This window comes from Centropristis striata, chromosome 11 (assembly GCF_030273125.1).
Source record: "Centropristis striata isolate RG_2023a ecotype Rhode Island chromosome 11, C.striata_1.0, whole genome shotgun sequence".
Lineage (NCBI taxonomy): Eukaryota > Metazoa > Chordata > Actinopteri > Perciformes > Serranidae > Centropristis > Centropristis striata.
The window spans coordinates 23,190,396-23,215,234 of record NC_081527.1 but is presented as its reverse complement, the minus strand read 5'-3'; the positions used below and the strand labels follow the sequence as shown (position 1 = coordinate 23,215,234).

The window sequence follows — 24,839 nt, the reverse complement described above, 5'->3', positions numbered from 1 at the left end:
GTAATAATTAAATAATCAATTAACAAAATAAATTTAAATGAAATAAAACAAAATATTTATAATAATATAGATATGATTAAAGATTATAGATAGATTTATATAGATACATAAATACATATTTTTAAAATAATATTTAAAAATGCAAAAAAATTATAATCACTTGAAATAGTTTAAACAACTTAAGTGGAAAAATTAAATAGAAATAGAAATAAAAAAGAAGATGAATATAAATGTAAATATGTAAAAATATTAATCGTAATAAAAATAATCTATCAATCAACTGATGTCTATATTTATTTTAAGTATGGTTTTTGACACATATAATGGCATATTTGCTCTATTATTGAATCTTAATCTATTATTGAAGAATATTGTGTTAACATATTTTTAATGTTTATACTTTTTTTTTTTACATATCATCAAATAGCATTTTTTTTAAAAGTGCTTTAAAAAGCCATTTAAAAAAACAAACTATCCCAAAAAAATGGAAAATAATAATTTATAGAAAAACATTATTATTTTTACATATTTATTTTATTTCTCCATTTATTTTTCCATAACGAAATAAAACAGTGAGAATGAGATTTTTCTTAAAAATGTAAAAACTTTATTTGGCCAACACAAACATCATTAAAACATTTAATGCCATTCAGTCACACAGAGCAAATAAAAATAAAAATGTAAAAGTTTCCAGTGAGCGGTCCACCAGCTGATCTCTCAGTCTGAGGTTCCCCTCGTTCAGTACCGCACAGTGAGACCTGCTCCTCTCAGTAGTCACTTTATGACAGCCGTAAACTCAAAATCATACCGCTTATTAAATCAAATGGCGAGTTTTTAGGACGACATAACTGCAAAAACAAAACTAAGGTTAAAATAATGAAAACCTATGTGATGAAAATGTGGATACAGTTTGATTCTCTGTTTGATCTGAGAAACTTTCAGGAGAGTGACTGAAGTTAATAAAACTTTTTGAATAGTTCATTAAAAATGTTTAATTTCCTCTTTTTTAATTCTTTCAAAATTGAAAATAATTAGCACCAAAATTGTTGTTTTCTAGTGCTGTATCCGACGCCTGGTGTCTTTTCCAACATTAGTTAGGGGTATTAGTTAGTTAGGGGTGCTGCCCCCTGAGCCCTCCGGCCTCAGGGGGCAGCACTGAGCCCATCCTGCACCACATGAGCTGAAGAACATGTTACACCTGGAGGCTGACTTGTACAAACAGCACAGAGGTGAGATTTCTGTTTCAGGTGTTTTCTGACACTTTTTGCAAGAGAAAAGACTTCCAGGCCGACCGGTTCGCCTGCTGCACGGAGTTTCCCCCAAAAGGGCAACAAAAAAACAAACTGTTTCAATTTACCAGCAACAAACTGGCTACTGAGAGTTTTTACCCTTTTTCCCACCAAATAATCCAGAAACCAAAGGAACTGTTCATTCAAGCACCCAGGAACTTCTTCAGGCGTGTGTGACTGACTCTCTGCAGCGTTGTGCCTTTATTATTAAAGATTTGGGAGCAAAACTTTCAACTCTGCAATCAGAAAGTGTTTAACTGCAAATAAAAATGTTATGATTAAAAATGTGTTTTTGTAGGTTAAAAAGTGTTTGTGAATCCAAAAGTTTTGTTGAAAATCTTAAAGTTTTGTTTATAAATCTAAAAGTTTTGTTTGTAACTCTGAAAGTTTTGTTTTGTAAATCCAAAAGTTTTGTTTTGTCAATCTAAAAGTTGTTTGTGAATCTGAAAGTTTTGTTGCAAATATAAAAGCTTTGGTTGTAAATCCAAAAGTTTTGTTTGCAAATCTAAAAGTTTTGTTCATAAATCCAAAAGTTTTGTTTGTAAATCTAAAAGTTTTGTTTATAAATCTAAAAGTTTTGTTTTTGCAAATGTATTTAACATTTTCTGATTGCATTGTCAGCAGTTTTGCTCTGAAATCTGATTATTGATTAGATTGAAAAGACACAAAAGTGACACATTTAGCCCAAGCTTAAAATAAAAAATAAGTAGTTTCCAAACTACATCTCACATTCAAAAGGTTTGTAATTTAAACAACTGTTCTATAGTTTAAATGTTGAAAATGATTCTGCAGGCAGCAAACCTGACCCGAGTCCTTTACGTCGACTTACAACTTTTCTTTTCTGATATAAACGTGAAAAAGTGAGATGATCAGACGGCTGGAAACAAACCGGAAGAGAAAGTTAAAATATCAATCAATTATTATTACAAATGGTAACGAAGTGGAGTTTTCCTTTCAGATCGACCACTAAATGCTGCTCGGTCCAGGGAGAGTGGGACCTCGGCCACAGAGACTTTTTTCTGAGGTAGAACTGTGACTCGAGGAGTGAAACCAGAGCAAAGTTCCTCTGGTGTAAAGTTCCTGGGTTCTTGAAAAAAGTTATTGTGAAAGCTGCCTTCACGTCCATCAGAAGTCCAGACGGACATGTTGCAGAATAAAAATAAAATATAGTTTTTGTTGTAAATGTGATGCGACGTGAATGCAGCTCGAGCCGATCTTTACATCTTCTCTTGGATCAACCAACTGAAAGGCTTTGGTTTCTCTTTTCTTCTACAACTACAAAAAAAAAACAGCAAATGAGAGTAAAAAACAACAACAAAATAACAACATATGAGGTTAAAACACAGAAATATTAGCTAAACGTTTGTTCAGTAGTTCTTTTGAAATTTGGACCACAACACTTTGCGTCTCCTGCATCGTTCCAGTTTCAGTTCCGCTGAAGAAGCTCGAGTTAATTTGGCTGCAACATGTTTTTGATCTGCTTGGAGGTCGCCTCGTCGTTCAGATGTTTGGTCGTGTATCTGCAGAGAATAAAACAAACAATCATCACGGAGGAGAGGAGGGGAGAGGAAACAAGGAGGGGAGAGAAGGAGAGAGGAAACGAGAGGAGAGGAAACGAGGAGGGGAGGGGAGGGAAAACAAGGAGAGGAAACGAGAGGAGAGGAAATATGAGGAGAGGAGAGCAAGCAAGAGGAGAGGAAAGGAAACAAGGAGAGGAAACGAGAGGAGAGGAGGAAATATGAGGAGAGAAGAGGAAGCAAGAGGAGAGGAGAGGAATTAGTGATGCGTTTGAGGAGCATCGGACCTGAGAGCGTTCAGTAATCCCTCCACACTGCTGGGCGGCTGCTCCTTCAGCACTCGGATGCAGCCTTTCATCTGAAAATCAGAATGTAAATGTATTTATTCTAGCGTCCGTTCACAACAATCAGCATCATGGATTGATGAGTAGTGTTGCCAACTCCTCAGTAAGGAAAGTAGCTATTGGCTGTCCAAAAAGTCGCTAGAAGTCGCTAAATGACGTCATCGCCTAACACACTTGTAATGTACGCTGTAGGAGAGAGGAATAACGTGGGAAAGACAAAAAGTGAGTAAAAAACACCTTAAATATGTTTAGAACTGCAAGTGCACTGTCATCCCCTCCGGCTCTGTGACTGCAGCTGGGAGAGACTGCTGCGGGAGGACTGGGCTGCTTCAATTGGTTCTTACTCGTCTTAACGAGCCGCCGGCCCCCGCAAAGTACAAGTCTCCGGAAAGTCTCCTTTAACACCAGAAAAGTCGCTAGATTTGTTGCGACTCGCTTTTTTGAAAAATAGTCACTAGGGGGGTGTGAAAAGTTGTTAAAGTTGGCAACACTGCCGCTCACTGCCCTGAGGAGCTACGCTGTTACGTTGACGTTACGTTCCGTTACCTGCGCTACTCGATATATAGACCGTGTATAAGCTTGAACGTTACCTTTTATATTGATGTCCTAAGAGGGTCCGACAGCATTTGATGCGCTCGTTAATGACTCAAAACAAGTAGAAAATAACATTGTGTGTTGTTGTGCTCACACAGTGTAGTAGTAGAAATCATTATTGGCGCATTGATATCAATGATCATGTGAAATTTCAGCAGCAGCGCATGTAATTCATGAAAGTAGGGGAAACACTGCATTTGTTACAGTTATGCTAAATTTGACTCCTTTTGTTACTTAAAATGTGAGGGAAATTAAGGAGAATATTGATGCACGATGTCATCACTCTGTGTGTGTGTGTGTGTGTGTGTGTGTGTGTGTGTGTGTGTGTGTGTGTGTGTGTTAGTGTGTGTGTGTGATGTACATCTATATTGGAGGTCTTGACGAAGGCTCCGGCTGGGTGAACGTGGTCGTACAGGATGATGACGCCAACCATCACACGCAGGCAGAACAGCACCGTCTCCTCACTGGTGAAACGACTGCGGTACTCCCTACACACACACACACACACACACACAGTGTTGGTTCGTGTCTGAGGCAGAGGGCTGTGTGTGACGATGCGTTCAGGAACAGGTCGGCACTCACGGAGTTTCCAGCATCACTTTACACACGCAGGCCATCGTACTCAGACAGTCCGTTGTGTTTTCGATCGGGACGTCTGGATTCTGCACAACAACAATAACAGCAACAACACATAAGCAAACGGCTCATGGAAAGAGTAAACTAGTAGATCATGTAAGTTAACTTCTCAAAATATCTCAAAACATTTAGACATTTAGTACTGCAGCTCTATGGAATCAGCACAATCATGTCTAGAAGTGGGAACAACTCAAACATGTCTTTGTGCAGAATAACACAGTTAGAATGACAGAAATCAGAAAAAAAAGTTGAATTTCAGTTTTCTCCACATATTGTACATATAGTATTGTCATGTTTCCAGCCTCTCCTGTCCTCTCCTCTCTGCTCTGTGTAAACAGTCTCTCCTGTCCTCTCCCCTCTGCTCTGTGTAAACAGCCTCTCCTGTCCTCTCCTCTCTGCTCTGTGTAAACAGTCTCTCCTGTCCTCTCCCCTCTGCTCTGTGTAAACAGCCTCTCCTGTCCTCTCCTCTCTGCTCTGTGTAAACAGCCTCTCCTGTCCTCTCCTCTTTGCTCTGTGTAAACAGCCTCTCCTGTCCTCTCCTCTCTGCTCTGTGTAAACAGCCTCTCCTGTCCTCTCCCCTCTGCTCTGTGTAAACAGCCTCTCCTGTCCTCTCCCCTCTGCTCTGTGTAAACAGCCTCTCCTGTCCTCTCCTCTCTGCTCTGTGTAAACAGCCTCTCCTGTCCTCTCCTCTCTGCTCTGTGTAAACAGCCTCTCCTGTCCTCTCCCCTCTGCTCTGTGTAAACAGCCTCTCCTGTCCTCTCCTCTCTGCTCTGTGTAAACAGTCTCTCCTGTCCTCTCCTCTCTGCTCTGTGTAAACAGTCTCTCCTGTCCTCTCCCCTCTGCTCTGTGTAAACAGCCTCTCCTGTCCTCTCCTCTCTGCTCTGTGTAAACAGCCTCTCCTGTCCTCTCCTCTCTGCTCTGTGTAAACAGCCTCTCCTGTCCTCTCCTCTCTGCTCTGTGTAAACAGCCTCTCCTGTCCTCTCCCCTCTGCTCTGTGTAAACAGCCTCTCCTGTCCTCTCCCCTCTGCTCTGTGTAAACAGCCTCTCCTATCCTCTCCTCTCTGCTCTGTGTAAACAGCCTCTCCTGTCCTCTCCTCTCTGCTCTGTGTAAACAGCCTCTCCTGTCCTCTCCTCTCTGCTCTGTGTAAACAGCCTCTCCTGTCCTCTCTGCTCTGTGTAAACAGCCTCTCCTGTCCTCTCCTCTCTGCTCTGTGTAAACAGCCTCTCCTGTCCTCTCCCCTCTGCTCTGTGTAAACAGCCTCTCCTGTCCTCTCCTCTCTGCTCTGTGTAAACAGCCTCTCCTGTCCTCTCCTCTCTGCTCTGTGTAAACAGCCTCTCCTGTCATCTCCCCTCTGCTCTGTGTAAACAGCCTCTCCTGTCCTCTCCTCTCTGCTCTGTGTAAACAGCCTCTCCTGTCCTCTCCTCTCTGCTCTTTGTAAACAGCCTCTCCTGTCCTCTCTGCTCTGTGTAAACAGCCTCTCCTGTCCTCTCTGCTCTGTGTAAACAGCCTCTCCTGTCATCTCCCCTGTGCTCTGTGTAAACAGCCTCTCCTGTCCTCTCCTCTCTGCTCTGTGTAAACAGCCTCTCCTGTCCTCTCCTCTCTGCTCTGTGTAAACAGCCTCTCCTGTCCTCTCTGCTCTGTGTAAACAGCCTCTCCTGTCCTCTCCTCTCTGCTCTGTGTAAACAGCCTCTCCTGTCATCTCCCCTCTGCTCTGTGTAAACAGCCTCTCCTGTCCTCTCCTCTATGCTCTGTGTAAACAGCATCTCCTGTCCTCTCCTCTCTGCTCTGTGTAAACAGCCTCTCCTGTCCTCTCCCCTCTGCTCTGTGTAAACAGCCTCTCCTGTCCTTTCCCCTCTGCTCTGTGTAAACAGCCTCTCCTGTCCTCTCCCCTCTGCTCTGTGTAAACAGCCTCTCCTGTCCTCTCCTCTCTGCTCTGTGTAAACTTGAGATTGTTGGAGAAATCACACGTCTCAGAGGGTTAAAAGTCATTATTTAAAAATAAATGTGTGTTGCATTATTATATTATCAGAATGTTTTATAATTATTAGAATAACAGTTGCATTAACATTTAATTGTTGGAGCAGCTGGAGGAGAGGCTGATTTAAATTCATATGTAAAAATAATAACAAAACCATAATAATATCAATCTGTAAAGTAACTGGTTAAAGCTTTCAGACAAATGTTTGAACTGAAAGTGGTAGAAAATTAAGTATGATTAAAGTAGAAATACCTTGAAAAATTATACAATATTTGCAGTGTCTTTTACTTTGGAGTAACAGGGAAAAATGCATTTAAAAAATAGATAAATATAAATAAATACTGATAAAAAAAATTAAAAAGTTTGCTGATAATAATTGTGTTAAATTATGACACACTATAAAAGCCTTTTCTACTTTTCTGTCATTTAGAGATAATTATGATTAGCTTCATATGAATATTATTTACCTGAATGTGAAATTGTGCTAAAGAAATATATAATAGGCACAAATATTAATGATTTAATGACTTGATGTGAGCGCCCCCTGCTGGAGCTTTATGAAACTACAGGAGCTGCAGGCTGCAGGCTGCTGGCACCCCCTGCAGGTGGAGATGCTCATCACACGACAACATGGAGCAGTGATGTTACTGTTTTTATTTCTATATTTCTAATAAACTTTAAATCAAAAACTTTTATGTGAAGCTGCAGAAACAGTGACATCTTTTAAAATGTATTTTTTAGATTATTTGTAGGTATTTTTTAAATTACATTTTATTTTTGTATTGCTGTAATAATGCAGTCATTAAATGTTTTTAAATAAATACGATTATCATTATTATTATTATTATTATTATTATTATTATTAATAATAATTTAAGCTTGTTTTTATTTCATTATATGTATCTCTTGTGATTATTATTATTATTATTATTATTATAATTTATGTATTTTATAATTTAGATATGTTTTTGTTTTATATATATTTCATATTAGTAAGTATACATTTCTTTATCATTATATATCTTATACTATTATTGATATTATTGTAAATTATGTACTTATTTCAGTATTTGTTATTGTCAGAATGTAGGTTATAATATTATTATTTTAATTTATAATGTACTTATTTATTTATGTATTTTATTATATGCTTTATAGAATTGTTATTTATGTACTTATTTAAGTATTTATTGTTTTGCTATTCTGTATTATTGTTATTATTTAAATTATCATTATTTAAATTAATGTATTTAAGTATTTTTCATTTAATTATGTTTTTATATTTTATGTACACCTCATGTTATTATTTATGTACTAATTTGTGTTTTTATTTTGTGTATTTTGTTAAATATATTCTATATATTATTATTATAATGATTATTATTACGTCTATTATATGTATTTTCATTTCTTATATGTTTTCTCGTGACCAACAATCCAAAAATCTTAACATTAGTTTCTGTTTCTTTTTTATTATTATTATTATTATTATTATTAATAATAATAATCATTTCAAAAATAAAACCATAAATCTCGGGACTCACCTCTGAGACGAACTTTGACGTGGCATCGCTCAGCGTCTTCAGCATGGGCGTGGCGCTGGCGTAGAACAGAGACATCCGATTGGCCAGCTCGTTGTTGACTTCGTTTCCTGCATCACCCTGAGAAAAAAACAACAACAAAACAACAACAGATCAACATTGGAACCAGAATAAAAAATAAAGTCAGTTTATATGAGACGTTCGAGTCTTACAGACAAGTTGTTGATCCTCATGCGGCTGATTGTCCTCCGGTAATAACTGAAGTCGTTCTGGATGGCCGGGTTCGTCATCTGCAACAAGAGGAGGAGAACATGAGGGGGGGGGGGGGGGGGGGCATCAGGTGGATGTGGGAAAGGAGGTTCAGGTTCATGAGTCTGTTATAAGTGGAGGAGAAAGGGCAGGAGCAGGTACAGGAGGAGAAGGTGCAGGAGGAGGAGTGTGAGCGGACCTTGAGCTCGTCAAATCGCAGTGTGAAGTGCAGGATGTGGGCGAACTGACGAGCCAGCGCCTGTTTCTGCTCCAGCTGCTGAGTGGGAGTCGAACCGGAGCAGGAGAGGACGTCCAGGAGGAGGCGCAGGCCGGACTCTGGGAGGAGAAGAAGGAAGAGGAGGATGGGGGAGTATAAAGGTAAGTTTTTCTCTCTTTTCTTAGAATAACATCATTTCAGCTTTTTCTCTCCAATTTGTATAATTTGTCATTAAATAAACACAAACAGGAAACACTCTCTCGGATTCCTAATCATTTTATATATATATATATATATATATATATATATATATATGTACATATATATATGTTACTCTTTAGAATAACACAAATAGATGAAGTCAAACCTTTTGTCAAAGCTTCACTTGTTTATTTCAAGTGAAAGGTGTTTTCAGTTTTCTTACCAAGCTTCTGTGAGAACTCGTAGAAGGTTTTGAGTTTCCCGACCAGAGGGACGACGGCGGCCCAGGCCTTCTCCTGCACGCCCTCCACCCCGGGGCTCTGGATGGCCTGAACACAGCAGCCAGGGACACAGTTAGCTCCCTGCTCTCTACTTCCTGTCTTTTCACAGTAAAAGCCTGAACGCAGTGTTGGAGGAAGTATTCAGACCCGTTACTGCAGTAAAACCAATCATACCATGCTGTAAAAAAACTACTGTAATAGTCCTGATGTGTCCTTCAGTCAAGGTACCGTCACTAATTTAAATTGAATTAAAGTGTTAAAATGTCAGAGAGCTGTCAGGTAAATGTTTTGCAAAAGGAGGTGGAGGAGGTGCATGAGGTGGATCTGGAAAAGGAGGTGCAGGAGGAGGAGTATGAGGTGGAGGAGTTGCAGAAGGAGCATAAGGAGGTGAAGGAGGACTATGAGGTAGAGGGTAGAACAGGTGCAGGAGGTGCATGAGGTGGATGTGGGAAATGAGGTGCACGAGGTGGAGAAGCAGGAGAATGAGGAGGAGTAGGTTCATGAAGTGGAGGAGGTGCACGAGGAAAAGGTGCAGGAAGAGTATCAGTTAGAAGAGGTTCAGGGGGAGCATGAGGTGGAGGAGGAGGTGCATGAGGTAAAGCAGGTTCATGAAATGGAAGAGGTGCAGGAGGTGCATGAGGTGGATGTGGGAAAGGAGGTGCAGGAAGAGTATGAGATAGAGGAGTTTCAGGGGGAGCATACGGAGGTGGAAGAGGAGCATGACGTGGAGGAGTTTCAGAAGGAGCATATGGAGGTGAAGCAGGAGGAGGTGGTTGAGGAGGAGAAGGAGCATGAGATGGAACAAGTTCTGGAATTGGAGGAGGAGCAGGTGCAGGAGGTATATGAGGGAAAGGTGGTCGGGAGGAGGAGTATGAGGTGGAGGTGTTTCAGGAGGAGCATAAGGAGGTGAAGGAGGACTATGAGGTGGAGAAGGTGCAGGAGGTGCATTAGGTGGAGGAAGTGGAGAAGGAGGAGCATGAGATGGAGTAGGTTCATGAAGTGGAGGAGGTGCAGGAAGAGTATGAGTTAAAGGTGGATGAGGTGGATGTGGGAAAGGAGGTGCAGGAGGTGGAAGAGTATGAGGTGGAGGAGGTTCAGGAGAAGCATGAGGAGGTGGAAGAGGAGCATGAGGTGGATGTGGAAAGGGAAGTGCAGGAGGAGAGGAGTATGAAGTGGAGGAGGTTCAGGAAGTGGTGTAGGGTGCATGAGGAGGAGGAGGAGATGCTTGAGGTGGATGTAGGAAAGGAGGTGCATGAGGTGGAGGAAGTGGATAAGGAGGAGCATAAGGTGGAGTAGATTCATGAAGTGGAGGACGTGCAGGAGGAAGAGGTGGAGGAAGAGTATGAGGTAGAGGAGCTTCAGGAAATGAAAGAGGTGCAGGAGGTGGAAGAGTATGAGGTGGAGGCTGTTCAGGAGGAGCATAAGGAGGTGAAGAAGGACTGAGGTAGAGCAGGTGAAGGAGGTGCATGAGGTGGATGTGGGAAAAGATGTGCAGAAGGAGGCAGAGGAGGTGGTGGAGGTGTGAATATTTGATTTTTTTCACTTCTTATTTTTTTTATCTTGACAATGTAAGAAGATTTGTGACATTTGAACTTGTAAAGTGATTGACAGCTGTCACTCATCCATGTGACATGATGATTGACAGCTGTCAGATGGAACTGACCAGTCTGATCTCCTCCCCGGCTCCTCGGTACGCCTGCAGGTCCTCCAGGACGAGTCGCGCCTCCGTCAGCACCTGGTTCACCTCCTCCCACACCGCCGTCTCCGACTGGGAGGGCTGAGCGTCTGCAGGGACACAGAGGTCAGAGGTCAGAGGTCAGTGTGTGTGTGTGTGTGTGTGTGTGTGTGTGTGTGTCTGTATGTGTGTGTGTCTGTATGTATGTGTGTGTGTGTGTATCTTACTCTCAAAGTCCAGGAAGAAGTTTCCACCATTGTTGTCGATGTCTCTGGTTAACACCTTGATCAGGTTCCCCATGCTGCCCACACAGAGACAAACATCATCATTGATTCAGGAGGAAGATCAAAGAAAAGAGAGACTGAAATACTGAGAAGAAGAAGAAAACCAACCAAAAACCAAGTTGGGAATGTAAAAAAAAGAACCCCACAGAAGTATGTTTTCTTACGTCTTCGATAGTCCTTGAACACATCATCAGTTATGAGAGTTTCCATTATAAAAAGTGACCAAAACTTGTGTTAAATGTTGATATTTGTGTCAGAATCTCTTTATTCTACATGTGTCATTTAAAATAAAGCGTTCGCACTAACCAGATCCTGTTAAAAACATTAAAAACTACTCCTCAGAGACACTGTGAAGACATGATTGATTCTGCTGAGACCAACGGTCACGTGACAAATATTCACTGAGAATCTGTTTACACAGAGCAGAGAGGAGAGGACAGGAGAGGCTGTTTACACAGAGCTGAGAGGAGAGGACAGGAGAGGCTGTTTACACAGAGCAGAGAGGAGAGGACAGGAGAGGCTGTTTACACAGAGCAGAGAGGAGAGGACAGGAGAGGCTGTTTGCACAGAACACAGAGGAGAGGACAGGAGAGGCTGTTTACACAGAGCAGAGAGGAGAGGACAGGAGAGACTGTTTACACAGAGCAGAGAGGAGAGGACAGGAGAGACTGTTTACACAGAGCAGAGAGGAGAGGACAGGAGAGGCTGTTTACACAGAGCTGAGAGGAGAGGACAGGAGAGGCTGTTTACACAGAGCTGAGAGGAGAGGACAGGAGAGGCTGTTTACACAGAGCAGAGAGGAGAGGACAGGAGAGGCTGTTTGCACAGAACACAGAGGAGAGGACAGGAGAAGCTGTTTACACCATATTGCATATATCGATATAGTTCTTTTTTTATATATAAACGCTGGCTTTACTAGGGTTTGTCATATTTAGTTATTTTGGAATGTTCATTATTCTTTTCTTATATAAATATATTTGTTTCAGGAAAAGATTGGCCTATTGAATTTCATAGGCTATTTTTATTTTAAATATTTTTCTATTTAAATGTGCACTTTATGGAGCTTTGATTTAAAAAGAAAAGGTACTCCTGTTGTTATACAGTATTTATGTTCACTTAAATAAACGGTTTCCATAAAACTTCTTGTGACATGTCATATTTGACTTTGCTCTCACTTTCCGATAAAAACATCGGGATATATACCGTATATATCGATATTCAGCCTATATATATCGGGATATGACTTTTGGTCCATATCGCCCAGCCTTACTTCTGCAAACAGAATAACACTAATACTATCAGTGTGTTAATCTTTAGCTGCAGCTTTGCAGCATCTGAGCCCTGGCTGATTCAGCATTTTTATGTCCACCATATAAATACTGTATATCATATTAAATAAAGCTCTCACTGACAGGCACAAAGTTTTATCAAACTTTGATAAAAGGAGATCACAAAGGAGGAGTTCACAGTGTTTCCAAACACATCCGCTGATCTGAGAGCTTCTTACTGAGCGTGCAAAAAGGGAAACTGAACTTTGTAAAACATAAAATGGATGTAAAGTAAAAGGCTGCGGCTCTGCAGCCTCGCTGGGTTCGTGAGCTGCAAACTGAAGTGGAAGCAGCGTCTTCTCGTTTAAAAACGGTTCAGAAAGAGGAAGTGATGAAGTCTCTGAAAGTTTGGCCTAAATTTAAAACAGAGGAAGTAAAAACAGACTGAGCTGAGGTCGGGTGAGGAGACAGTAACAGACGCTCGCTGTACAGCAGAGAAACATTCAAACAGCAGTGAAAATAAAATGAATTCTCTATAATTATTATTACTTTGTTTTTCACTGCAAAATATAAAATCTATATAATCTAGAAGTCCTGCAGCTCTGTGGAATCAGAACAACTCAACATCTCTTTGTGCAGAATAACACAGTTAGAATGACAGAGAATATTGAAAAAAAAACAAAAAAACAGTTTCTCCTCATATTGAACATATTGAAGTATTGTCATGTTTCCAGCCTGCTCTGCGTAAACAGCCTCTCCTGTCCTCTCCTCTCTGCTCTGTGTAAACAGATTTTCAGTGAATATTTGTCACGTGACCGTTGGTCTCAGCAGAATCAATCATGTCTTCACAGTGTCTCTGAGGAGCAGAATTTAATGTTTTTAACAGGATCTGGTTAGTGCAAACACTTTATTTTCAATGACACATGTAGAATAAAGAGATTCTGACACAAATATCAACATTTAACACAAGATTTGCTCACTTTCCTAACTGATGATCCGTTCAAGGACCGTAAGAAAGTTCGAACTCTGCAATAATGCCTTTTTTTTTTTGCAGTTTCTTTCTGTGATAAATGCTGGATTTTTGTTGACCTCTTAAAGAAAAAAGGTTTAACAAAATATAAAGCTGCCAAAAATAGAAGAAAAACTTGCAGCGCAAAGTGAAGTCTTCACATAGTTTCAGCGTCATTATAAAACTGGAAGTCATTATATTTACTGTCATTCTAACTGTGTTATTCTGCACAAAGACATGTTTGAGTTGTTCTGATTGTGCTGATTCCACAGTTAGTTTTAGTTTATTAATTTACCCAAAATATACATTAAAACCTTTTTGTCATTAATATTTTATTCATATTCTCTTAAAAACAAACTAATGTAAGAAGACACAAAGTTCACACTGCACGACATTATTCTGCAACAACTAATATCCATCTGGAATATTTAATATTTTAGTGGCATATTTTCAGAAATAGCTCCACAGCACCATTATTATTATTATTATTATTATTATTATAAGAATCAAATTATATTAAATTATATTGATAATGATGACAATAATAATAATAATCATAATAATCATAAAATAATATATAAAATTTAAAAAATGATAAGACAATAATAATAATAATAATAATAATAATAAAAATAATGTAAGAGTGAAAATGGGATATGTTAATAATACTGTGATGGAAACATTATGTTCTAGTACAGTAAGGTTAAAATACTGGGTACCGCTTTATATTAAGGTCCTTGTAATAACCATTAATTAACAAGTAATAAGGCCCTTGTAAGTCCTTACAAGATGCTTATTAACATTATTGTGTGTTTATAAGCTTATATAAGTGTTAATAATGGCATTACAAACACCCATGACCCACCCATTATGTCTTTGCCATGCCTTTATTAATCTTATTTTGTTTGCTTATTGATATTAAAATATACTTTATTGCTCATCTATTATAAGTTAACTATAAGTTAACTATGCTTTTTGCAACTACCGGTTCTAAAGCGAGAACAATGCCTTATTACTTGTTAATTAATGGTTATTGATTTCTTCCTTCATATCTACCCACGTTGCTTACAGTAACAATAATGACAGTACAATAATAATTAATAATAGTGATGATAATTTAAAAAAATAAACAAATATAAAATCAGCTTGTTGACATTCAGAGAGTTAAATCAGCTCTCAGCAGATTTTAACTTCTTATTAAATTCTGTCTTCAATATTCATGTCAAACTGTTTTGTTGTTTTGTCTGGACAGAAAAAGATTTTTTATTTATTCATTTTAATCTGGCTTTTTATTCTTTGTACTGTTATTTTTCTTTATTTGAACTTATTTTAATAATATTTAATTCTGTAGATTTTTATCTGGTTTCTAACATTTTTGCTGTATTTTTAGGTTGTTTTATATATATATATATATAAATTAAACCCCATAACAATACATCATTACAATGGCAACAATAAAACACTGCTTACATCAATGCATCAATAATAATCATTATACAATATATTTGAAATATATATTATACAATATATTTGAAATATATTAAAAAATCTGCATAATAAGTCCTTTAACTTTTGATAATTTCAGGTCGAAATTTAACATGAAAAACATTTAAAATGATTATTATCATTATTATAAATTAAACCTCACAACAGAATATTAAGCAGTTAAAACAGGGAAACGCTGCTTATATAAGTGCATCAAAATAATAATAATTATTATTATTATTATTTTTGATGCACTTATTTATATTAAATATCACAAAATAAATTAAGTATCCCTAAATCTTGACTTAATTTTTTTTTTAGCATTATGTTACATAAACATTATTTAAAAGTCAAATTATTTGTTGTATCTTTAAAGTCTTGGCCAAAAACTCAATATTCGACTTAATATTGAATAAAAAGTCACACATTAAATTTAGTGTCTCCAAATCCTGACTTAAAACCTCACTATTTGATTTAATATTTAAAAAAAAATGTAATTTAATTTTTTTTCATCTGCTTTTATATATTCAAGAAAAATTCAGATTAATTCCTGGATTGATAAATTTAGGAGAAAATAATTTAGTATTTTTTCTCGCTCCATCAAACAACAAACATTCAGCAGTTAAAACAGTGAAATGCTGCTTATATTAATGCATCAATAATAATAATAATCCAATAATATATGCGGATGATGCGGATACTTTTGGTTTTGATGCAGGACTTTTACTGCAGTAATCTGAATACTTTTAGCACTTTAACTAGTAACAGAGTACTTCTACACTTCTAAAGCTCACCATGTAAATTAATATTATATACTTAAACTTATATTAAATATCCCAAAATAAATTAGGTATCTCTAAATCTGTAACAGAGTACTTTAATAAACATATGAAAAAGTCAAAAAATTAATTTTGTAAGTCTAAATCTTGACTTTAAAGCTCACCATTTGATTTAATATTCAATAAATGTATATTAAATATCCCAAAATAAATTAATAATCTCTAAATCTGTAACAGAGTACTTCTACGCTGCAGTAAAGTATGCAAGTACTTCTTGGTACAAACACTTTCAGTGACGTGTCTTCACAGATAACTCTATAATAATAATAATAATAATAACAATACCTATATTTCAGTACAATTATGAGGTATGTTTACTTGAGTTTTTTTAATTTTATGTAACTTTATATACTTTTACTTCACTACATTTAGCTGAAAATTAAGTTACTAGTTACCTTCTGGGTCAAGATTTAACATGAAAAACACAGTACATTTAAAATAAATAAATCATTTAAAGTTTTATTTAACAAAATCTGAAACAGTATATTAAGTCGTTAAAGTCGTTAAAAGGGCCCTATCTTTACAAAATTAAAACACTGCTTACATAAATGCATCAATAATAATAATAATCTAATAACATATTTAGAATATATAAAACAATCTGAGTGAGTCCATTCTGCATAACTAATACTTTCACTTTTGATACTTTAAGTACATTTTGATGCTGGTACTTTTATACTTTTACTTCAATAAGTTTTGAATGCAGGACTTTTACTTGTAGTGGAGTAATTTCACAGTGTGGTATTAGTATTTTTACTGAAGTAAAGGATCTGAATACTTCTTCCACCACTGACAATAAAGCAATAATATATACAGAATATATTTATAAATCTGAGGGGGACAGACTTTTGATGCGGATACTTTTGGTTTTGATGCAGGACTTTTACTGCAGTAATCTGATTACTTTGAGCACTTTAACTTGAAACAGAGTACTTCTACACTGCAGTAAAGTATCCGAGTACTTCTTGGAACAAACACGGTGTCGTCACTTTTCCTCCAGTGGCGCGTCTTTACATATAACCTTATGTCAATAATGATGATAATAATAATGTTAATAATAATAATAACGCAGTTTGAGTCGGTGTATTGGTGCTCAGTGTGCAGCAGTCTGCAGGACCTGACATGTCTGAGACCAGGATCCACCCAGACTGGCTGAGCCCCCCTCCTCCACTCCTCCACCTGGTCCCCGGCCCGACCCGGCCCGGGCCCGGACCCCCAGGACCCCCGACCCCCCCGCGGCCGCTCACCTTCGCTGCTATGTGATCGATCCTTGGATCGGTCCGGTGTCTGGGCTCCGGTGCGTCCTGGTCCAGGTGTCGGTCCGCCTCCTCTACATGCTGAGCGACTGTAAACCCGGAAAACAGGCGCACGGCGCTCCGTTAACTATAAAAGGAGTGATTTCCTCAAGAGGAACTGAGCGGACAGCCAATCACAGAGCTCCGGGCCGCGACGGCAACTTCAACTACACAGAGCAACGACAGAGAGCAACCTGAGCTCCGCAACCTTACTGGAAATAAATAAATACATCTTTAAATTAAAAACAACAACAACAACAAAAAACAGTGAAGTCTGGCAGTAAAAGTTTCCAAACATTTACATTTTATTTTCAAATAACAGAAAACAACATTAAGTTATTTTACAGATTGTTTCTTTAAAAATATTCAGTAAATTCTGTATGTAAAGGCTGTTAACCGATTAATTGAAAAGTTAATTTAAAATAATGATAATAATAATTATTATTATTATTGTTATTATTATTATTATTATTATTATTATTTTAAATTAACTTTTATTATTTATATTATTATTATTATTATTATTATTATAAATATTTTAAAAATATTTTATTTATTATAAACATACATAAAATATCACTCCATAGAGTAACCTGAGATCCGGCAACTTTACTTGAGATAAATAAATAATTAATCCAAAAAAAAAACAAAACAAAACAAAAACAGTGAAGTCTAGCAGCAAAAAAGTTTCCAAAAATGTACCATCAAATAACAGAAAATAACTAATTTATTTTACAGATCTTTTTTTTTAAAAAAAATACAGATAATATTCAGTAATTATCTGTATGTAAAGTGTATTTCGAATCATAATATGTTTTTTTAAATCTTTAAAAATATTTCATTTATTATAAAGATTATATATACATAAAATATCAGGATTATATATTTGTAGAATAACTAAAGTTCATACATATGTATGTATGTCGTTTTTTATTAACTGATTGATTGAGGGTTTCTTAAATATGTACACAAAAAAATAAGAAAATATAGTTTTGTATAAAAACTTAATAATTTCTTTAAAAATACAGATGGTATACAGTAAAAATCTGTATATAAAAATTGTAAATATAAATCTGTAGAATAAAGTTTATTTCGCATATGTAAATACAATTAAAAAATAATAAATAAATAAATAGAAAAATCATAAAATAAAATGTGGTAACAAAAAGTCTGACAGCAAAAGTTTCCCAACACTTACTGTCAAATAACAGAAAACAACCATTAGTTATTTAACAGATCATTTATTTTAAAATACAGATATAAAATAAACCGTGAATATCTCTTTTTAAAAATACGCCTATTTTAAAAACAAATTACTTATTTTTGACTTTGTCATCCAATCTTGTTTAAAAAGTCACTTTCTTGCTAAAACAGCGATTAGAAACTTTTATTTTGTGGTGATTCTGGCGCACTCCTGTGGACAAATATGTGCATTTCAACAAACACCAGACTTGAATCTTCAGATAAAAAAACTTTAATTATTTTTTATTTATGAAAATGATTTAACCGGAATCATGTTATAATAATTCAGATTTATCCACCAGGATTTTTTTTTAAATAAATTTGTTTTACATTTGCTTTCGACAGTTATTCTTTTAATTAAACCAAATGGAAAGAAGTATTTATTTTGTGGTGATTCTGGCGCCTCCCTGTGGACAAATGTGTGTATTTCCACGAGCACCAGACTTATAAACTTCATATAAAAATATTATTATTATTATTATTAATTGATGAAATCAGAATTATGTTATAATAATTTAGATTTATTTGTTATACTTTTTTTAAATACATTTGTTTAAAATTGTATTTTAAAAAATGGTACTTTTTAATTAAAGCAACTACAAGGAAGTATTTATTTTGTGTTGAGTTTGTCGCCCCCCGGTGGACAAAAGCGAGTGTTTTACTGAGCACCAGACTCCCTTCAGAAAACTATAGGTTTCCATACTACTTTATCACAAATTCATAGTCACAATCTTGCCCTAAGAACTCCTTATTTGACTTCATTTATACATACGCTAGTTTTACTTAAGCACCCGTATCTATCTGCTCCTTGTAGCGACTCGTCGCTAATCTTATCTGTCTGATACTACTCAGTTGTGTTAGCTACCTAGCCTAGCTGCTAACCATGTCTTCTCCCCCTCACTCTCCTGCTCTCTCTTGCCCGGTGTGTCAAATGTTTAGTTACTGCTTAGCCTCCTTTAATGATAATGGTACTTGTAGTAAGTGTAGTGCTTTAGCTGTGTTGGAGGCGAGGCTTAGTGAACTAGAAGTGCGGCTCCGCACCATGGAAACTAATTCGGTAAAGTTAACTGCAGCAGTTAGCCAGTCGCCCTTAGCTGGTGCGAGCCGACATAGTGCAGCTAGCAGTCCCCCGACACCTCCCGAGCGGCCGGGCGGCTGGGTGAATGTCCGAAGGGGGAATAGTCAGAAGCCGAGGCCCACGATGGTTAACCACCAACCGCTTCACGTCTCCAACAGATTCTCCCCACTCAGTAACACACCTACTGAGAAGCCAACTCTGATCATTGGCGACTCCATTCTTCGGAACGTGAAGTTAGCGAAACCAGGCACCATAGTTAAGTGCATCCCGGGGGCCAGAGCGGGCGACATTGAATCCTTTTTGAAACTGCTGGCTAAGGATAAACGTAAATACAGTAAAGTTGTTATTCACGTCGGCAGTAATGACACCCGGTTACGTCAATCGGAGGTCACAAAAATTAATGTGGAATCGGTGTGTGCATATGCCAAAACAATGTCGGACTCCGTAGTTTTCTCTGGTCCCCTGCCAAATTTGACCAGCGATGATATGTGTAGCCGCATTTCATCGCTCCAGCGCTGGTTGTCGAGGTGGTGTCCAGCAAACAACGTGGGCTTCGTTAATCATTGACAAACTTTCTGGAGGAGACCTGGTCTTATTAGGAGAGATGGTGTTCATCCCACTTTGGATGGAGCCGCTCTCATATCTAGCAACCTGACCAAGTTTATTAGCGGTCCAAACCCGTGACAAGTCAGAGTTGAGACCAGGAGGCAGAGTCGCAGTGTAAAACACTTCTCTGCCTTTCCCTTTGAGCAGTCATCCACCCAAAACCCCATAGAGACTGTGTCTGTCCCCCGTCCTCCCAAAGTTAAGTTAATTAAACCAGGTTCTAACAGAAGAGGAGTTACCCAAAATAACCTAATAAAAATTGAAACTTCAACTGCAAATAAACAAAAACCCAAAATAATTAAATGTGGACTCTTAAACATTAGATCCTTATCATCTAAAGCTTTATTAGTAAATGAGTTAATATCAGACTGCAATATTGACTTACTTTGTCTAACTGAAACCTGGCTGCGTGATGAAGAATATGTTAGCCTAAATGAATCTACTCCTCCTAGTCATATTAATACTCATATCCCTCGTGGCACAGGCCGAGGAGGAGGAGTTGCAGCGATATATGAGTCAAACCTTCTAATTACCCCAAAACCTAAACTAAACTATAACTCATTTGAAAGCCTTGTTCTCAGTCTTTCACATCCAACCTGGAAAAACCAACAGCCAATCCTATTTGTCATAGTTTACCGGCCTCCCGGTCCATATTCAGAATTTTTATCACAATTCTCTGAGTTTTTATCAAGCCTAGTACTAATTACAGATAAGGTAATTATTGTAGGTGATTTTAATATTCATGTTGACGTTGATAATGATAGCCTTAGTACTGCTTTTATCTCCTTACTAGAATCGATTGGCTTTAATCAGAAAGTTCATGAAGCCACTCACTCTTTTAACCACACCCTCGACCTTGTGTTGACGTATGGGATTGAAATTGAACATTTAATAGTTTTCCCACAAAATCCTGTGTTATCAGACCATTATTTAATAACTTTTGAAGTCCTGCTATTGGACTACTCGCTAATAAGCAAGAGTTTCTACACTAGATGTCTATCTGATAGTGCTGTAGCTAAGTTCAAGGAAGTGATTCCACCTGTCTTTAACCCTTTGTCGTGCTCCAACATAATAGAGGACTATGTTAACTTCAGTCCCTCCCTAATTGATAACTTTGTCGACAGTACTGCAGATTCACTGCGAACAACGCTAGATTTTATTGCCCCACTAAAAAAGAAAATAATAAAACAGAAAAAGTTAACTCCATGGTACAATTCTCAAACCCGTGAACTGAAGCAAATTTCACGAAAGCTCGAAAGGAAATGGCGTTCAACTAAGCTGGATGAATTTCTTTTAACCTGGCAGGACAGTCTTAAAACATATAAGAAAATCCTCCGTAAAGCCAGATCAGCCTATTATTCCTCATTAATTGAGAAAAATAAGAACAACCCAAGATTCCTTTTCAGCACTGTAGCCAGGCTGACAGAGAGTCACAGCTCTATTGAACCATGTATTCCTATTGCACTCACTAGTAATGATTTTATGAGCTTTTTCAATGAGAAAATTATAACTATTAGAAATAAAATTCACTACCTCCTGCCATTAACTGGTACTGAGGCATCCTTAAACCCTGGAGCCTTAGAAACGGGTACAAACCCTGATAAATATTTAGATCGCTTCGCCCCCATCACTTTCCAACAACTAACCTCAATGATTTCCTCATCTAAACTGTCAACCTGTCTCCTAGACCCCATACCAACAAGGCTGCTTAAAGAGGTTCTACCTTTAACGGGTACTTCTTTCTTAGATGCAATCAACTTGTCATTATTAACAGGCTACGTGCCACAATCATTTAAAGTAGCTGTAATTAAACCTCTTCTGAAAAAGGTTAATTTAGATCCTGGCGTTTTAGCAAACTATAGACCAATATCTAACCTCCCCTTCATCTCTAAGATCCTGGAGAAAGCAGTCGCAAATCAACTTTGTGATTTTCTTCAACACAATAGTCTATATGAGGACTTCCAGTCAGGATTTAGAACTCATCATAGCACAGAAACAGCATTGGTAAAAATTACAAATGACCTTTTAATTTCTTCTGATAATGGACTTGTCTCAGTCCTTGTCTTACTAGATCTGAGTGCTGCATTTGATACAATTGACCATCGTATCCTATTACAGAGACTGGAACATGTAATTGGCATTAGAGGAACGGCACTGGGCTGGTTTAAATCGTACTTACTAGACCGTTTCCAGTTTGTTCATGTGAATAATGAATCCTCCGTGCGCACTGATGTTAACCACGGTGTTCCACAGGGTTCTGTGCTTGGACCAATTTTATTCACCCTTTATATGCTCCCTCTAGGTAATATAATTAGAAAACATTCAATTAACTTTCATTGTTATGCTGATGACACTCAGTTATATATATCAATCAAGCCAGGTGAAACTGATCAGCTAGCCAAACTAAATGCATGCCTTAAAGACATAAAAACCTGGATGGTCCACAACTTCCTAATGTTAAACTCGGAAAAAACAGAAGTGATTGTACTGGGACCCGAACACCTCCGAAACTCATTATCTAAAGACTTAATTAGCATCGATGGCATTACCCTGGCCTCCAATACCACCATAAGGAATCTCGGAGTTATCTTTGATCAGGATCTGTCATTTAACTCCCATATAAAACAAACTTCAAGGACTGCATTTTTTCACCTACGTAATATTACAAAAATTAGACACATCCTGTCTCAAAAGGATGCAGAAAAATTAGTTCATGCTTTTGTTACTTCAAGGTTAGATTACTGTAATTCCTTACTGTCAGGCTGCTCCAATAAATCCCTTAAAACTCTTCAGTTAGTCCAAAATGCTGCGGCTCGTGTACTAACAAGAACCAAGAAAAGAGATCATATTTCTCCTGTTCTAGCTTCGCTGCACTGGCTCCCTGTAAAATCCAGAATTGAGTTCAAAATCCTTCTTCTTACTTACAAAGCTCTAAATGATCAGGCACCATCATATCTTAAAGACCTCATAGTGCCATATTACCCTTCTAGAGCACTACGCTCCCAAAATTCTATGTTACTTGTGGTTCCTAAAGTCCTTAAAACTAGATTGGGAGCCAGAGCCTTCAGTTATCAAGCTCCTCTCTTGTGGAATCATCTCCCAGTGTCAGTTCGGGAGGCAGACACCCTCTCTTTATTCAAGAGTAAACTTAAAACTTTCCTCTTTGACAAAGCCTATAGTTAGGGCTGGCCGAGGCCTGCCTTGGACCAGCCCCTAGTTATGCCGCTATAGGCCCAATGTGTCGGGGGACACGATACACCGGGGCCCTCTTTCTCTCTGTCCCAATAATACATGACACAAGCTTTTATTTTCCCAGAATACTCGCACTTTTCTCTGCTCTCTCTTCACAGGGTGTGGAGCTGTGGTCCTGCTCCATCACCCCTGCTGGTCTCACTGCTGTGGATCTGGTCCGGCCCCAGATGGGAATGTTCCTCTCCTGGTCCACTCACCATCACTACTGGCCAATGGTGGCGCATCATCACCTGCTGCTGTGCCCCCCCAACCCCCCCGCCCAAGAACTCCTGCTCCTCTCTCTCTCTCTCTCTCTCTCGCCCCCCCCCCCCCCCCCCCCCCCCCAACCTCTATCTACTCTACTCTGTTGACCTGCCCTGTACAACGACATCTATTGCACGTCTGTCCGTCCTGGGAGATGGATCCCTCCTCTGTCGCTCTCCCTGAGGTTTCTTCTTCTTTTTTTCCCCTGCTAAAAGGGTTTTTTAAAGGAGTTTTTCCCTGGCCGATGTGAGGGTCTAAGGACAGAGGGTGTCGTACCATGTACAGTCTGTGAAGCCCTTTGAGGCAAATCTGTGATTTGTGATTTTGGGCTATATAAATAAAATTGATTTGAAATAAAATTGATTTGATTTAAATATTTAATAAACTTATATTCAAAAGTCACACATTAAAATTAGTGTCTCTAAATCCTGACCTCAGAACCCAATATTTGACAAAATATTTGAAGAGAAATATATTAAAAGTCATATATTAAATCTTAGTATCTCATAATCTTAATTTAAACCCTCATTATTTTACTTAATATTTAATGAATATTAAAATGAATATTTACTTGTGGTAAATATCACAAAATAAACTAAGTATATCTAAATATTGACCTTTTTTTTTTTTTTTTAAACAACATTATTTAAAAGTCAAATAAAATTAAGTGTCCCTTTTATAAACATAGGCTTATATTAAAAAGTCACAAATTAAATTTGGTAAGTTAAAATATTGACAGACAAGCTCACCATTTCACTTAATATTAAATAAACTCAGCATCTCATAATCTTGAATTAATAGCTCACTATATGACTAAATAAATAAATGAAAAACTTATATTGAAAGGTCACAAAATAAATGTAGAATATCTTTATTATGACTTATTGTTTAATTAGTCACAAATGTAATTTAATATCTCTAAATCTTGACTAAAAGGCTTACTATTAGACTTAATTTTCACAAAATAAATTAAGTATATCTAAAGCTTGACTTAATATTTTAAAAAACACATAATTTAAAAGTCAAATTAAATGTAGTATCTTCAAAATCTTACCCAAAAACTCAATATTTTACTTAATATTTAATAAACCTATATTGAAAAGCCACATTAAATTTAGTGTCTCTAAATCTTGACTAAAAACCTCATTATTTGACTTGATATTTAATACATTTATATTAAATATCACAAAAATGAATTTAATATCTCTAAATATGGACTGAATATTTAAAAAATGTATCTTAAAAAGTCAAATTAAATTGACTATCTTTAAAATCTTGGCCAAAAACTCACTTTTTGATTTAATATTTAATAAACCTATATACAAAAGTCAAACATTAGATTTAGTGTATCTAAATCTTTTTTTTAAAAAACATTATTTAAAAGTCAAATTAAATGTAGTGTCTTTAAAATCTCTGCCAAAAGCTCAGTATTTGACAAACTATTTAATAAACCTATATTAAAAAGTCACACATTAATTTAGCTTTATATTAATACTAATAATTTGACTTAATATTTAATAAACTTATATTTAAAAATTAGATTTGTGACGGGAGCATGGAGGATTTTTTTATTTTTTAAATGTAATTCTTCTCACTAGTTTTTAAATATATTCAAGGAAAGATGGATACATTTAAGAGAAAGTAATAACTTTTTCTCGCTCCTCTCCATCAAACTACACAGCCTCCGTGAAATCCTACATTTCCCATGTTCCTCC

The 24,839-nt window shown here is 37.1% G+C and overlaps 1 protein-coding gene across 1 annotated transcript; it reads right to left on the bottom strand.

Annotated features, from left to right (window-relative positions):
• Positions 1–584: 584 nt before the first annotated feature.
• On the bottom strand, positions 585–16,778 carry LOC131980748 (CYFIP-related Rac1 interactor B-like). The gene is made up of 11 exons (XM_059345048.1): positions 16,656–16,778; positions 10,751–10,824; positions 10,512–10,633; positions 8,791–8,896; positions 8,349–8,485; positions 8,113–8,190; positions 7,904–8,020; positions 4,327–4,406; positions 4,106–4,232; positions 3,094–3,164; positions 585–2,809 (listed from the first exon to the last, which is right to left on the bottom strand). Exons 2-11 carry the CDS (start codon positions 10,821–10,823, stop codon positions 2,740–2,742), a joined length of 981 nt encoding a protein of 326 aa, XP_059201031.1. The 5' UTR covers position 10,824; positions 16,656–16,778; the 3' UTR covers positions 585–2,739.
• Positions 16,779–24,839: the final 8,061 nt, after the last annotated feature.